The sequence below is a fragment of the Pseudophryne corroboree genome, chromosome 1 (genome assembly GCF_028390025.1).
Source record: "Pseudophryne corroboree isolate aPseCor3 chromosome 1, aPseCor3.hap2, whole genome shotgun sequence".
In the NCBI taxonomy this organism is placed as follows: domain Eukaryota; kingdom Metazoa; phylum Chordata; class Amphibia; order Anura; family Myobatrachidae; genus Pseudophryne; species Pseudophryne corroboree.
The window spans coordinates 796,896,788-796,913,767 of record NC_086444.1 but is presented as its reverse complement, the minus strand read 5'-3'; the positions used below and the strand labels follow the sequence as shown (position 1 = coordinate 796,913,767).

The window sequence follows — 16,980 nt, the reverse complement described above, 5'->3', positions numbered from 1 at the left end:
TAAGAAATTAACATTTGCCCGAATCTACCAAAAATCACATGCAGGGACAAGGGTCCCTGTGATGGGTAAATAAGTGAAATGATCACAAAAGCAATAATTTCACTTTTACTTCTACTACGGGAGTCAGGCCCGCTCTGCACATGTACAGTCTGCTGACCAATGTATGGCTGCCATGCCGGAGAGGTATACAGAGGAACCCTCTCCTGGGGATTTCTTTAGAAAGTAGCCCATAGTCTACTTTAGGATAACACCATCTCCGTTACTTATCGGGGTCATGATGTTACCTTGGGACCAAACATATGGAGGCTGTGGCTGCTATTAACAATGGAGTGACATGACAGATATGGAAGATATCTGCTGCAGTACCTACATAGTACATGCAGGGGATACTTCATATTTGCAGATATCCCCGAATATCCCACAAATATTATTTGATAAATATGCCACTTAGCTTTATCAAACATATTCTAGTGAGTAAAGCACCTCTTGTTTAGGAGTAGTCCTGTACAAAACGACATCTATAGTCTCAAAAACTCTTAATGTCCCTATAGGCTGTTGTGTCAGTCACCAGGAGCAGTACTTTAGAACATCCCTGTGTTAATAGTCCCTGGTATCAAAAGATCTATACCTTTATATGCAGTAACAAGGTTTCTGTTACTGCTGCAACTGGAAAACTGGCAATAAAGCTGAAGGTTGTCCTCCCATTTGATTTATTTCCGTTCCTCTCCTCACTTCTTCAGCTAGGAATTGCCTTACCATGGCCATGCCACTACTGCAGAAGGAGTCAGAGGCATATCTTACGGAGAATAAAGGTGGTCTGATTATTGTAAGAAGGGTTTTATTTATTTCTCTCTTTATACAATGTCATCTTGTAACTCGTGTGTCTCTCATTCGTAGAATTAGCACATTCCATCTTGTACCGTGTCCCTACCTTTGTTACATCAGCCTGGTCAGACCAGTCCACCATGCTGCCCCCAAGGCTGTTTCTGCTGTCATAGCCTTTCATGGTGCGGGACACATTGTAGTAGCAGTAAAACATCACCAGTAGAGGTACAATAAAGTTCACAGCAACCACGCTCATTGTGTACGATACAAATGACCTGAGAGAGAAAGATCATGAATACTATTAGATGTAATGTATTCCATCTGATAATGACTACCTATGTAAGAAATGATGTGTGTGCAGGTTTTGATATGGCAGAGTTATATAGGCACACACCAGCAGATGACACAAACTTTGGACAGCCCAGTTACTTAACCAGTGGTGCAGGTTTATTGATAGCAGATACAGCCGTACTCACTATTACATGAATACTGGTGATGGAGCGGTGCTGCATTTCATACAGCTCACCAGCTGGTCAGTGTATCCTGCAAACGGGTAGTGGTGCAGGGATGTGTGAATCAGCTTTATAGAAGGTATTAACCAGGGCTCTCATAGGAGCTAAGTAGGAGATTTCTGTCTTCCATCATGTCACTGTATATAATCTCACACAGTCTCATGATGGCTTTGGCACATGCTCAAGAGATATTGTGGCCATATTGGGATAGGACAGGAAGCCTCCCAGGAGAACATGAAGACTGGAGTCTGTGCAGTAGCACACTTCTCTTTCAACATTATTATCATTACAACCTAATATCTCTTATATAAAATTCATTGACCTGTTTGTCTGTCCAGCTATGCAGTCGTGCACTCCTGCACTGGTTGGGAGGAAACCAATGCGAGATGGTCTACTTGGATACTGGCCAGGTTTTAGGGAGGTTGGTGTCCCTGTTGGGCCTCACAACGGAGTGCGCCGAACAAAACTAATTATGGGTCCAAGAAGACATAATAAAGGGTTGAGGTCCTGGTCAGACCTCCCATTGACGTGCGCCAGACCAAACTTTGGTACAGGAAGCCTGTTCTGGGCTTTCCACTGGATGGATTTGGATGAAATCTTAAATGAACTGTAATAACTGACTGAAATAACCATAAATCAATGAACTTAAATAACTGACAGAAATGGAGGTGGGAAGACAACAAATATTGTGTATACAAAATCCTTGGAATAGCAACATTGATAGCAGAAGGAACACTTAAAACCCATCTCGCAAGTCATTAGAAAACTGAACAGAAAGAAAAGCTGGGGATTAGGGCTACTGGTGACACCCCAAAAACGACACTAGGCAGCCACCTCATGTGTATGTGTTGGAAGAGCTGCTAATTATTTGTAAAATTATGACAATTACATCCAACTCATTGACAGCTTAATAACTTGAACATTAAACACGGGTAATGCCGGGTACTTCAGCTAGTGCCATATAAATTAATATGAGGGAGCCGTCCTTATTTTTTTTTATTGTTATTTACTTGTGTAAGCTTTAGAGGTGTCTGAGCAATTAAAAAGCCCACTGATGCTACAGTAGAACATTGAAAACTCCCCTCTACGTTCATCCATCCCATCTGATATATCTTGTGTATTCTCATGGAAGAATATCTGTAACTCCTGACTTCAGTGTATGCCTCAGTATTCCTTACGCATCATTCTTTCTCCAGTTAATGGTACATGTGGCTCCAGTAGGGTCTGGAGCATAACTTGACCATCCTACAACAGGCATTGCAGACCAAAAAACTGCATTTATCCATGCAGCTAGAATCATGGATGTGTAGTGCCAGCTTGTTATTCTTCTTCCTGTGCAGAAAAGATCTGTAGTTACAATAGAACAATCATAACCTTGATATGCTGTGCTTTGGTAAAGACTGCAGTAATCCACAAGGCAGGGCCACTGAGCATGTCATCTGAAGAAAGCCCCAAATATATAACATCATTGGGCTTATTTTTTGTAATATACCAAAAATCTACAAGTCCTCAGTCAGACCGCCTGGCATGCCTATAGCGTCTGCCAGAAATAAGGTGTTAATGCCTACTTTTGAAATAGAATTTCAGGGGGCTTGTGAAAGCCACACCTATGCATACGGCATTGAAGAGGTCATGTACTGCTCTGTCTGAGAGGTATGACATAATATTGACTTACGTCCATCTGTAAATAAGCCTCAAGAAGTTACATAGTTCAACACATATAAATTATATATAGCCAGCTCTAATGTAGTCACCAGTGTACAGGACAGCAGCCATTTTCTTGTGGCACACATCCTTCTTATTCGTCTCCCCAGTGTTTCCTCCATGGTGGGTGGAGAATGATGATGTCATCACTGTGTTGCACCTGTCCAGCATGGCCTCAGGGAGATCGCTAGACTCTTCAAGGAGTCAGAGATCACCACTATTTCAGGGAGCCTCCTTGACATTCAAGGAGAGTCGAGTATGTGTTATAGCCTATAGCAGAATTTATATATTTTTAGTTGCAGATGTTAGTGTTCCATGAGCAAAAAAAACATTTACTTCTAATGTCTGTTGAAATATGGCACTGTACAAGGTAAAATGCACTAAAACCTACCAACAAATGGATGACGTCACAGGAGGCAGTGCCGCAATGCAGTGATTATACACACAATGCTTGTAGTCCTACAATGGGTGTAATTCATAAATGGCAGAACATGGGCAAAGCAACATGGTACTACAAACAAGAATTTGCTATTGTAATACAACTTTAGAAATGTCTGCGTTTTTACTACAAATAATATATTTTTGATCAAACACAAACCTATGTCAGGTCTACAGATAGTCAGGTACCGATCAATCGCAACCACAGTCAGCAGTCCAATGCTGGCCATACCAAAGAAAATATTCAAGCTGGCATAAATCTGAAATTGAACATAAATTAAAGAATCCATTATTTGTTTTTAATAATGTCACTCTATAGATACTTCCTATGTAGTTTACAGTTACAAGTCAATTATAAAGATAGTAGCATTAAGAAATGTGTTTTACGTCAATGAAAGCTGATTATGCCAAATACTGTAGCTTTATTAGCAAGTTTATGCTTATAACAGTATCCAGTAATAACTATGAAATAAGCAGTTAGAGACAACGGAGTTCTCACTAGTGAATGTTAAAACTTATATCACCCTCTTTGATAAACATTAGAAAATGCGGCCGATTGCTGTAATTAATTCAACTTCCTGAGAAGTTTCAGGAGAGCTGCCGTTGAGCAATGGAAAAAGAGCAAACGTGACCCATTGATGTGAAAGTACAGTTGTTACCAACACAAAAGTAGTAGCACTCATCCAACCAAGAGTCACCTGTTGTTTGTGAGTCAGGGCACTGCATGTCTTCAGCTAACAGAGGTCACCAGTACAAGTGAACACTGGAAACAGTTCTAAAGGGAGAACATTAAACCTACCAAGGAGGTGGGCTTAAGGTTCCACTGCTGATGTACTAGTGTGAAATAAGTGGTGGTTGTAAAAACTCCTTCTCCTAACCCTCAAAAGAGGAAACTTCCTTCATACACCAGTTATGATAAGTAGTAGTAAAACAGTTCTTTATACCTGGCATCCTACATTTCCAAATTTCCAACTCCCATGAAGGTCAGAAGCAGCAGACATAGGATACCCAATCCCACTGACGCCTATATCTGTGAACGCCAGATTGATGATGATGGCATTGGTTGCTGTGCGAAGCTCTTTATATTTAACAAAGATTCCCAACACTATAATGTTGCTTAAAAGGCTCACTATACCTAGGAGAAATAAGCAAGACCACCATTTAATTAAAAAAAACATAAACAGTTATTAACAGTCACAATAATTGGCACTAACAAAAGTTGGTATGATATGTAGTGAAGCCCTATGCATTTACACGGCTGCACAAACATTTTATATAATAAAAGACTAACGCTGCTCCTCACCGTTGTTATGTTTGCAAGCGGCCACTAGAGGACGGCCAACGGACCAAATTACTCCTTTGTGTGCTGCAAGCTGTCAAAGGTGAAAGTGATACTGCAGGGAGATGTTAAAGCCTCCTAACCTGCTGCTGCTAATACTAATAATACTGATCTGACTGTTTCACACTTGCTGCATACAGAGAGAGGGTGCTGGGGAGAGAGAAAGAGAGTGGGGGAAGGGGCAGGTAGGGACTGGGAGGGTGGAGACTGGGGTAGGGGCAGATAGGTACTGGGGAGAAAGAGTGCGAGAGGGTTGGGGCAGACAGGGACTGGGGAGAGAGTAGAGTGGTAGTAACAGATAGTGACAGTGGAGAGACAGATGCAGATTGTTTCAATATAGTATTACATTTCCTATATAATAAAAGACTAACGCTGCTCCTGTCCTCAATGGGAGGAACTCAAGTGTGCGCCGGTGGCCACTAGTTTGCGCTTGACAGAGCAATTCAAATGTTGCTCCGTTCAGGCGCGCACAGTTGCCGGCGCTGACATTTCTACTCGTAGCCCACCGAACTTCTGAGCAGGAATGACTGTAAAGTGACCTGTTTGAGTGCTCAAACTGGACTTTTCACGGGAACGTCAATGTTACGTCATTTTGACAGGCTGCTAACTAGACCTATATAAAAAAAAGGCTAACGCTGCTCCCCACCTCTATAGGGGGAACGCAAGTGTTTTTGCGCACCAGCAGCCACTACACGGCACCCGTCCGACAAAGCAATTTAAGTGTTGCTCTATTCCAACGCGCAGCCGCCACACTGACATTACTGTTATGTTGTTCTGCTATTTTGACGGGCTGGGAGATAGTATTACATAATGGTTCTTAACAATATTATGGAAAGTAATCTTACCCTTTATTAAAATAAATGGTTTAATATGTGCAAATCTTAAAATGTAAATTCCAAAGTATTTCCTGACCGTTCAGTTTCTCTAGCTGGTTCTATAGTTAAAAATGGAATACAAGTGGCTCTATTTATTGATTATACATGTGGCCAATACATTATCCAAACATATTTGTAAATAAGAGGAAGGGGGAGGACATGTTTACATACTGTATAAGGGGTGTGTCTAACCAATAGCAGTCAGTACAGGAATTATTTGACAAAATAATTATATTGATGATTATTGGGTATAGTAATAACATAGTGGGTCTTAAATAAATAAATGGGCATGCCTAATCCTAGATTCCCAAATACACCACTATCTTTGCACTGTAACAAGTTTGGTTCTTCCCTGAATGCCTTTCTGGCAGCTGGCAGGCTGGTACTTTGAGAATGCTAACCTTTAGTATAAACTTTAATAATGGAGTTGAGAACAGAGCCGTACTAGACTTTTTGGTGCTCTGGGTCATCTTATTAATAAATTCATGTGCTTAACAAATTAAGGGGGAGATGTACTAAGCCTTCAAAATTGATAAAGTGGATAGAGATAAAGTACCAGCCAATCAGCTTCTTACTGTCATGTTACAGGCTGTATTTGCATCACAGTTGGGTATACATATCGGCATATATACAGACATTCTAGCTGCCAGGTCAGCAAAACGGGAGGCGCGGTGCAGTGCAGCATGAGGGGGCATTATGCGGAAGAGGGGCCCCTTTTACCATCATTTAATGCATTCCAGGGCGAATCGCATCATTGGATCTGTCCAGACTGCGACATCTGCAGGGGTGGAGGTGTTGATTGCGGAGGGGAGGGGGGTGTGGGCGGCGTCCAGCCGGGAGACTTGCCCACTCTTCTAGGAGGCCAGAAGCTCCACCCGATTTCCGGAAGCCTCCTGGCTGTTCCAGGAGAGTAGTCAAGTATGCAGCTAGGGGCTGATTGGTTGATTTTCTCTCTTCACATTATCTCCTTTCAAGGCTTAGTACATCAACCCTCTAGTTACATTATCCTTTGTTTTTAAAATAGCACATTTCCCAGGTCCGTTCGCATTGACAGGCACTATCACACCTGCGATTTGAACCCATCACGTCTCAACATTGTCTCACATTGGAGGCAGGCACCTTACTAATAGAGATATTTGCTCCTGTACAGAGAGCAGGCGAAGTCTAAGTATATGAAAATTGTACTTGTCAGTATAAAACCATTGCAACTGGGCAGATGGGATGGAGTTAATTTGCCAGCTGCCAGGATCCTGGCGCCGGAATTCTGTTAGCCGACAATGCAGACAGATGGAATCCCGGCGATCAGGGGCTATTCCCATTCGTGGGTGTCCACGACATCCATACAGTGGGAATTTAACCTGTGGCGTACGCAGCGAGCCCGCAAGGGGATTCTTTGCACTCGCCCCGCTGTCAGCATACTGGCAGTCGGGATGCCATTTTCGGTATACTGATCTATGTAGTGTTCACCTACACATCAAATTCCCTAAAGCCACATACAGTACTAAATAGATTTGCTCAACTACAATTCTGATTACTTTTGCTAAAAGTAAGCCTCTAGCTTCATATAGTTAGTCTCTGAAGGTCTCCTATGCAGGAGCAAATAGTTCCATGAGTAAGGTGTCTGATTGCAATGTGACACGATGGTGAGAGGGTTATGGATTCTGGGGCTTATTCAGGTTTGTCAGCAAACCAAAAAAAGCACACAAATGGACAAACCCATGTTGCACTGCAGGTGGGGCAGATATAACATATACAGAGAGAGTTAGATTTGGATGGAGTGTGTTCAAACTGAAATCTACATTGCAGTGTAAAAACAAAGCAGCAAGTATTTACCCTGCACAGAAACACTATCACCCACCCAAATCTAACTCTCTCTGCACGTTACATCTGCCCCCCCCAGCAGTGCACATGGTTTTGCCAATTAGTGATTTCTGCAGCAAGGTACATTGGTTTCCACAGGGAATCATCGGGGTGAAGAGCGGGATCTTGATCTTGATCCAGAGGCACCATCAGGCAAAGCTTTGAATGTCCTAGGATTCATTGGGGCCTCCTCTATAACCCCGCCTCCAGGCACTGAGAGCTCAGTTTCGAGTGGTGCCTACAGCAGCAGGTCACCTAACAGGCGGTCTGTACTGGGCAGCCCTGAAAACCAAAGAAGACTTCAAGGGCCGCAGCACTAATATGTCATGGTGACATTCAGTGCTGCGTCTCCATCACCTCCCAAGCGGCACTGCATACTCCCGCGGCTCAGTTCCCGGGTACTTGCGGTGGAGATGCTCCGACTTAGGCACATGGCTGCTACGAAGGGAGGAGGTAAGAGGGTCCCCCCAGGCGGGACCCACCACTAAATCGCGTTCCTGATCGCAGTCCAGGGAGACAGACTGCTACGCTGGCGTGGACACTGTTACTGAGCAGGGCCCCCACTAAATCCGCCAGGGCATAGGAGTACAGGACAGGTGTACTTACTAGTGATGTGCACCGGAAATTTTTCGGGTTTTGTGTTTTGGTTTTGGTTTTGGGTTCGGTTCCGCGGCCGTGTTTTGGGTTCGGACGCGTTTTGGCAAAACCTCACCGGAAATATTTTGTCGGATTCGGGTGTGTTTTGGATTCGGGTGTTTTTTTCAAAAAACACTAAAAAACAGCTTAAATCATAGAATTTGGGGGTCATTTTGATCCCATAGTATTATTAACCTCAATAACAATTGAGGTAGCTGTGTGACTAAGCTCAGCGACCCTAGTGGCCGACACAAACACCTGGCCCATCTAGGAGTGGCACTGCAGTGTCAGACAGGATGGCACTTGAAAAAAATAGTCCCCAAACAGCACATGATGCAAAGAAAAAAAGAGGCGCAATGAGGTAGCTGTGTGACTAAGCTAAGCGACCCTAGTGGCCGACACAAACACCTGGCCCATCTAGGAGTGGCACTGCAGTGTCAGACAGGATGGCACTTGAAAAAAATAGTCCCCAAACAGCACATGATGCAAAGAAAAAAAGAGGCGCAATGAGGTAGCTGTGTGACTAAGCTAAGCGACCCTAGTGGCCGACACAAACACCTGGCCCATCTAGGAGTGGCACTGCAGTGTCAGACAGGATGGCACTTGAAAAAAATAGTCCCCAAACAGCACATGATGCAAAGAAAAAAAGAGGCGCAATGAGGTAGCTGTGTGACTAAGCTAAGCGACCCTAGTGGCCGACACAAACACCTGGCCCATCTAGGAGTGGCACTGCAGTGTCAGACAGGATGGCACTTGAAAAAAATAGTCCCCAAACAGCACATGATGCAAAGAAAAAAAGAGGCGCAATGAGGTAGCTGTGTGACTAAGCTAAGCGACCCTAGTGGCCGACACAAACACCTGGCCCATCTAGGAGTGGCACTGCAGTGTCAGACAGGATGGCACTTGAAAAAAATAGTCCCCAAACAGCACATGATGCAAAGAAAAAAAGAGGCGCAATGAGGTAGCTGTGTGACTAAGCTAAGCGACCCTAGTGGCCGACACAAACACCTGGCCCATCTAGGAGTGGCACTGCAGTGTCAGACAGGATGGCACTTGAAAAAAATAGTCCCCAAACAGCACATGATGCAAAGAAAAAAAGAGGCGCAATGAGGTAGCTGTGTGACTAAGCTAAGCGACCCTAGTGGCCGACACAAACACCTGGCCCATCTAGGATGGCACTGCAGTGTCAGACAGGATGGCACTTGAAAAAAATAGTCCCCAAACAGCACATGATGCAAAGAAAAAAAGAGGCGCAATGAGGTAGCTGTGTGACTAAGCTCAGCGACTCAAGTGGCCAACACAAACACCTGGCCCATCTAGGAGTGACACTGCAGTGTCAGGCAGGATGGCCCTTCAAAAAAATACTCCCCAAACAGCACATGATGCAAAGAAAAATGAAAGAAAAAAGAGGTGCAAGATGGAATTGTCCTTGGGCCCTCCCACCCACCCTTATGTTGTATAAACAGGACATGCACACTTTAACCAACCCATCATTTCAGCGACAGGGTCTGCCACACGACTGTGACTGAAATGACTGGTTGGTTTGGGCCCCCACCAAAAAAGAAGCAATCAATCTCTCCTTGCACAAACTGGCTCTACAGAGGCAAGATGTCCACCTCATCATCATCGTCCGATTCATCACCCCTTTCACTGTGTACATCCCCCTCCTCACAGATTATTAATTCGTCCCCACTGGAATCCACCATCTCAGGTCCCCGTGTACTTTCTGGAGGCAATTGCTGCTGGTGAATGTCTCCACGGAGGAATTGATTATAATTCATTTTAATGAACATCATCTTCTCCACATTTTCTGGAAGTAACCTCGTACGCCGATTGCTGACAAGGTGAGCGGCTGCACTAAACACTCTTTCGGAGTACACACTGGAGGGAGGGCAACTTAGGTAGAATAAAGCCAGTTTGTGCAAGGGCCTCCAAATTGCCTCTTTTTCCTGCCAGTATACGTACGGACTGTCTGACGTGCCTACTTGGATGCGGTCACTCATATAATCCTCCACCATTCTTTCAATGGTGAGAGAATCATATGCAGTGACAGTAGACGACATGTCAGTAATCGTTGGCAGGTCCTTCAGTCCGGACCAGATGTCAGCACTCGCTCCAGACTGCCCTGCATCACCGCCAGCGGGTGGGCTCGGAATTCTTAGCCTTTTCCTCGCACCCCCAGTTGCGGGAGAATGTGAAGGAGGAGCTGTTGACGGGTCACGTTCCGCTTGACTTGACAATTTTCTCACCAGCAGGTCTTTGAACCCCTGCAGACTTGTGTCTGCCGGAAAGAGATACAACGTAGGTTTTAAATCTAGGATCGAGCACAGTGGCCAAAATGTAGTGCTCTGATTTCAACAGATTGACCACCCGTGAATCCTGGTTAAGCGAATGAAGGGCTCCATCCACAAGTCCCACATGCCTAGCGGAATCGCTCTCTTTTAGCTCCTCCTTCAATGTCTCCAGCTTCTTCTGCAAAAGCCTGATGAGGGGAATGACCTGACTCAGGCTGGCAGTGTCTGAACTGACTTCACGTGTGGCAAGTTCAAAGGGTTGCAGAACCTTGCACAACGTTGAAATCATTCTCCACTGCGCTTGGTGCATTCCACCTCCTTTGCCTATATCGTGGCCAGATGTATAGGCTTGAATGGCCTTTTGCTGCTCCTCCATCCTCTGAAGCATATAGAGGGTTGAATTCCACCTCGTTACCACCTCTTGCTTCAGATGATGGCAGGGCAGGTTCAGGTATTTTTGGTGGTGCTCCAGTCTTCTGTACGTGGTGCCTGAACGCCGAAAGTGGCCCGCAATTCTTCGGGCCACCGACAGCATCTCTTGCACGCCCCTGTCGTTTTTTAAATAATTCTGCACCACCAAATTCAAGGTATGTGCAAAACATGGAACGTGCTGGAATTTGCCCAGATGTAATGCACGCACAATATTGCTGGCGTTGTCCGATGTCACAAATCCCCAGGAGAGTCCAATTGGGGTAAGCTATTCTGCGATGATCTTCCTCAGTTGCCGTAAGAGGTTTTCAGCTGTGTGCATATTCTGGAAAGCGGTGATACAAAGCGTAGCCTGCCTAGGAACGAGTTGGCGTTTGCGAGATGCTGCTACTGGTGCCGCCGCTGCTGTTCTTGCTGCGGGAGGCAATACATCTACCCAGTAGGCTGTCACAGTCATATAGTCCTGAGTCTGCCCTGCTCCACTTGTCCACATGTCCGTGGTTAAGTGGACATTGGGTACAACTGCATTTTTTAGGACACTGGTGAGTCTTTTTCTGAGGTCTGTGTACATTTTCGGTATCGCCTGCCTAGAGAAATGGAACCTAGATGGTATTTGGTACCGGGAACACAGTACCTCAATCAAGTCTCTAGTTGGCTCTGAATTAACGATGGATACCGGAACCACGTTTCTCACCGCCCAGGCTGCCAAGGCCTCAGTTATCCGCTTTGCAGCAGGATGACTGCTGTGATATTTCATCTTCCTCGCAAAGGACTGTTGGACAGTCAATTGCTTACTGGAAGTAGTACAAGTGGTCTTCCGACTTCCCCTCTGGGATGACGATCGACTCCCAGCAGCAACAACAGCAGCGCCAGCAGCAGTAGGCGTTACACTCAAGGATGCATCGGAGGAATCCCAGGCAGGAGAGGACTCGTCAGACTTGCCAGTGACATGGCCTGCAGGACTATTGGCTTTCCTGGGTAAGGAGGAAATTGACACAGAGGGAGTTGGTGGTGTGGTTTGCAGGAGCTTGGTTACAAGAGGAAGGGATTTAGTGGTCAGTGGACTGCTTCCGCTGTCACCCAAAGTTTTTGAACTTATCACTGACTTATGATGAATGCGCTGCAGGTGACGTATAAGGGAGGATGTTCCGAGGTGGTTAACGTCCTTAACCCTACTTATTACAGCTTGACAAAGGCAACACACGGCTTGACACCTGTTGTCCGCATTTGTGTTGAAATAATTCCACACCGTAGAGCTGATTTTTTTTGTATTTTGTCCAGGCATGTCAAGGGCCATATTCCTCCCACGGACAACAGGTGTCTCCCCGGGTGCCTGACTTAAACAAACCACCTCACCATCAGAATCCTCCTTGTCAATTTCCTCCCCAGCGCCAGCAACACCCATATCCTCATCCTGGTGTACTTCAACAGTGACATCGTCAATTTGACTATCAGGAACTGGAGTGCGGGTGCTCCTTCCAGCACTTGCAGGGGGCGTGCAAATGGTGGAAGGCGCAAGCTCTTCCCATCCAGTGTTGGGAAGGTCAGGCATTGCAACTGACACAATTGGACTCTCCTTGGGGATTTGTGATTTAGAAGAACGCACAGTTCTTTGCTGTGCTTTTGCCAGCTTAAGTCTTTTCATTTTTCTAGCGAGAGGATGAGTGCTTCCATCCTCATGTGAAGCTGAACCACTAGCCATGAACATAGGCCAGGGCCTCAGCCGTTCCTTGCCACTCCGTGTCGTAAATGGCATATTGGAAAGTTTACGCTTCTCCTCAGACGCTTTTAATTTTGATTTTTGAGGCATTTTACTGATCTTTTGTGTTTTGGATTTTACATGCTCTGTACTATGACATTGGGCATCGGCCTTGGCAGACGACGTTGATGGCATTTCATCGTCTCGGCCATGACTAGTGGCAGCAGCTTCAGCACGAGGTGGATCCACTATTTACCCTATTTTTTTAACCTCCACATTTTTGTTCTCCATATTTTAATGCGCACAACTAAAAGGCACCACAGGTATACAATGTAGATGGATGGATACTATACTTTATGGATGACGAGTGACGACACAGAGGTAGGTACAGCAGTGGCCTACCGTACTGCTATATACAGTATAATGGACCTGGTGGACACTGTCAGCAGACTGCTAAACTACTAGTATAAAAAAAAAGCCACCACAGGTATACAATGTAGATGGATGGATAGTATACTTTATGGATGACGAGTGATGACAGAGGTAGGTACAGCAGTGGCCTACCGTACTGCTATATACAGTATAATGGACGTGGTGTACACTGTCAGCAGACTGCTAAACTACTAGTATAAAAAAAAAAAGCCACCACAGGTATACAATGTAGATGGATGGATAGTATACTTTATGGATGACGAGTGACGACACAGAGGTAGGTACAGCAGTGGCCTACCGTACTGCTATATACAGTATAATGGACCTGGTGGACACTGTCAGCAGACTGCTAAACTACTAGTATAAAAAAAAAAGCCACCACAGGTATACAATGTAGATGGATGGATAGTATACTTTATGGATGACGAGTGACTACACAGAGGTAGGTACAGCAGTGGCCTACCGTACTGCTATATACAGTATAATGGACCTGGTGGACACTGTCAGCAGACTGCTAAACTACTAGTATTAAAAAAAAAGCCACCACAGGTATACAATGTAGATGGATGGATAGTATACTTTATGGATGACGAGTGACGACACAGAGGTAGGACCAGCAGTGGCCTACCGTACTGCTATATACAGTATAATGGACCTGGTGGACACCGTCAGCAAACTGCTAAACTACTAGTATAAAAAAAAAGCCACAGGAGTGTTTTTCAGGCAGACAAACGTATACTGGTGGTCACTGTCAGCAAAACTCTGCACTGTACTCCTGCTATAGCTGCTCCCCAGTCCCCACAATTAAGCAGTGTGAGCACTCAGCACAGATATATCATGCAGCACACTGAGCACAGATATGGTATGGAGCGTTTTTTTCAGGCAGAGAAGAGAACGGATAAAAAACTGGTGGTCACTATCAGCAAAACTCTGCACTGTACTCCTCCTAACAGCTGCTCCCCAATCCTCCCCACAATAGTAAAATAAACAAGCAAAGCAAAGCAAACAGACCAACTGTAGTGTCTCGTATAAACGGAGAGGACGCCAGCCACGTCCTCTCCCTATCAATCTCAATGCACGTGTGAAAATGGCGGCGACGCGCGGCTGCTTATAGAATCCGAATCTCGCGAGAATCCGACAGCGGGATGATGACATTCGGGCGCGCTCGGGTTAGCTGAGCAAGGCGGGAGGATCCGAGTCTGCTCGGACCCGTGTAAAAAAAGGTAAAGCTCGGGTGGGTTCGGATTCTCGGAAACCGAACCCACTCATCACTAGTACTTACGCCCCTACTGATAAGGCTCCATAGTACTGGCGGTGAGGTCCAGCATAGGGGAGCCGGCACTTAACCTGTAGCCCCTCCCCCGGCCCAGGACGCCATCTCCTCGCAGATTTCCTGCCATGGAGCTGCCTCACACTCTCCCTCAATTCCTGACAGAGACGCTGGGCGCCATCTTCTCAGCATAGCTGCTGCTGTTCTCTGGTATTGCAGGTCAAGGTCTCCCCTGTAAAGCCGCCTGTACACAGAGCTGAGACTTTACAGACACTTGAGTATTCTACATGTCTTTATACAGACATTGTTCGTTAAGAAAGAGTGTACCTGTTACAGAATATATTGTACGAGTATTCCGATATATACCACCGGTCTAGGACCGCACTGTGCTATATTATATTATATATATATATATATATATATATATATACATACACTGCTCAAAAAAATAAAGGGAACACTTAAACAACACAATGTAACTCCAAGTCAATCACACTTCTGTGAAATCAAACTGTCCACTTAGGAAGCAACACTGATTGACAATCAATTTCACATGCTGTTGTGCAAATGGAATAGACAACAGGTGGAAATTATAGGCAATTAGCAAGATACCCCCAATAAAGGAGTTGTTCTGCAGTTGGTGACCACAGACCACTTCTCAGCTCCTATGCTTTCTGGCTGATGTTTTGGTCACTTTTGAAAGCTGGCGGTGCTTTCACTCTAGTGGTAGCATGAGTCTACAACCCACACAAGTGGCTCAGGTAGTGCAGCTCATCCAGGATGGCACATCAATGCGAGCTGTGGCAAGAAGGTTTGCTGTGTCTGTCAGCATAGTGTCCAGAGCATGGAGGCGCTATTGGGAGACAGGCCAGTACATCAGAAAACGTGGAGGAGGCCGTAGGAGGGCAACAACCCAGAAGCAGGACCGCTACCTCCGCCTTTGTGCAAGGAGGAACAGGAGGAGCACTGCCAGAGCCCTGCAAAATGACCTCCAGCAAGCCACAAATGTGCATGTGTCTACTCAAACGATCAGAAACAGACTCCATGAGGGTGGTATGAGGGCCCGACATCCACAGGTGGGGGTTGTGCTTACAGCCCAACACCGTGCAGGACGTTTGGCATTTGCCAGAGAACACCAAGATTGTCAAATTCGCCACTGGCACCCTGTGCTCTTCACAGATGAAAGCAGGTTCTCACTGAGCACATGTGACAGACGTGACAGAGTCTGGAGACGCCAAGGAGAACGTACTGCTGCCTGCAACATCCTCCAGCATGACCGGTTTGGTAGTGGGTCAGTAATGGTGTGGGGTGGCATTTCTTTGGGGGGCCGCACAGCCCTCTATGTGCTCGCCAGAGGTAGCCTGACTGCCATTAGGTACCGAGATGAGATCCTCAGACCCCTTGTGCGGTTGGCCCTGGGTTCCTCCTAATGCAAGACAATGCTAGACCTCATGTGGCTGGAGTGTGTCAGCAGTTCCTGCAAGACGAAGGCATTGATGCTATGGACTGGCCCGCCCGTTCCCCAGACAGAATCCAATTGAGCACATCTGGGACATCATGTCTCGCTCCATCCACCAACGCCACGTTGCACCACAGACTATCCAGGAGTTGGCGGATGCTTTAGTCCAGGTCTAGGAGGAGATCCCTCAGGAGACCATCCGCCACCTCATCAGGAGCATGCCAAGCATTGTAGGGAGGTCATACAGGCACGTGGAGGCCACACACACTACTGAGCCTCATTTTGACTTGTTTTAAGGACATTACATCAAAGTTGGATCAGCCTGTAGTGTGTTTTTCCACTTTAATTTTGAGTGTGACTCCAAATCCAGACCTCCATGGGTTAATAACTTTGATGTTCATTGGTAATTTTTGTGTGATTTTGTTGTCAGCACATTCAACTGTGTAAAGAACAAATTATTTAATAAGAATATTTCATTCATTCAGATCTAGGATGTGTTATTTTAGTGTTCCCTTTATTTTTTTGAGCAGTGTATATATACATACAGACACACACTAGTCCAGTGGTTTTATTGTGCTTGTAATAATCTCTGCATTGCCTGTGACTGTGTGTACCTGTATCTACTATATGGTTTCACTCTCATGTGTATCCCATCTGTATCCATCACTATATTCTGTACCCGAAGGGAGTAGGCGCGTCAGGGTCCTCTAATATAATGTACACGGTACTTGTCATTATACAGATATTTTACTGTGTTAAGTCACGTACAACCGGGATTTAGTTCACAAGTTTGTGTACTTTTACGCAGGTTGTGTACTTTGTCCGGCTTCATCGTACTATTAGCCTGATTGTTGCTTCATTACAGTGTCTAACAATAAGTGCAGTAAAGCTCTGGAGGCTCCTGTAATTTGCAAGGTATGCTCCAGAGGTTTACCTGAGGGGGAAGTATTGTGTGATGGTCTGTGAACTAAATGTCATATACCTCCAAGTCAGCATGCAGCTCCTGTGACTACAATGGAGCCACCCTGGGCTATGTTCACTACCCTCCTGGGAACTCTGGTGGACCGTTTAGCCCCCCCTATGGGATCTCCGGTGCCACTGCCACCACAAATTGTCCCTATGGTAAATCCGCCTTGGGCGGAAGATTTGTCTAGCCAGCTGCAGCAGTTAAATCAGTCTTTGGTTAGACAGAAATCTACTCCAGGTCA

The 16,980-nt window shown here is 45.6% G+C and overlaps 1 protein-coding gene across 1 annotated transcript in view; it reads right to left on the bottom strand.

The window, feature by feature from the left end:
* RRH (retinal pigment epithelium-derived rhodopsin homolog) overlaps positions 1-16,604 on the bottom strand; it is a 49,926-nt gene extending 33,322 nt beyond the window's left edge. Inside the window, exons 1-5 of the mRNA XM_063955789.1 lie at positions 16,541-16,604; positions 4,424-4,614; positions 3,640-3,739; positions 2,516-2,669; positions 932-1,100 (exon numbers count right to left, since the gene is read on the bottom strand). Of these exons, the coding sequence (XP_063811859.1) occupies positions 932-1,100; positions 2,516-2,669; positions 3,640-3,739; positions 4,424-4,614; positions 16,541-16,604 (678 nt within the window). The remainder of the gene's footprint in view (positions 1-931; positions 1,101-2,515; positions 2,670-3,639; positions 3,740-4,423; positions 4,615-16,540) is intronic.
* Positions 16,605-16,980: the final 376 nt, after the last annotated feature.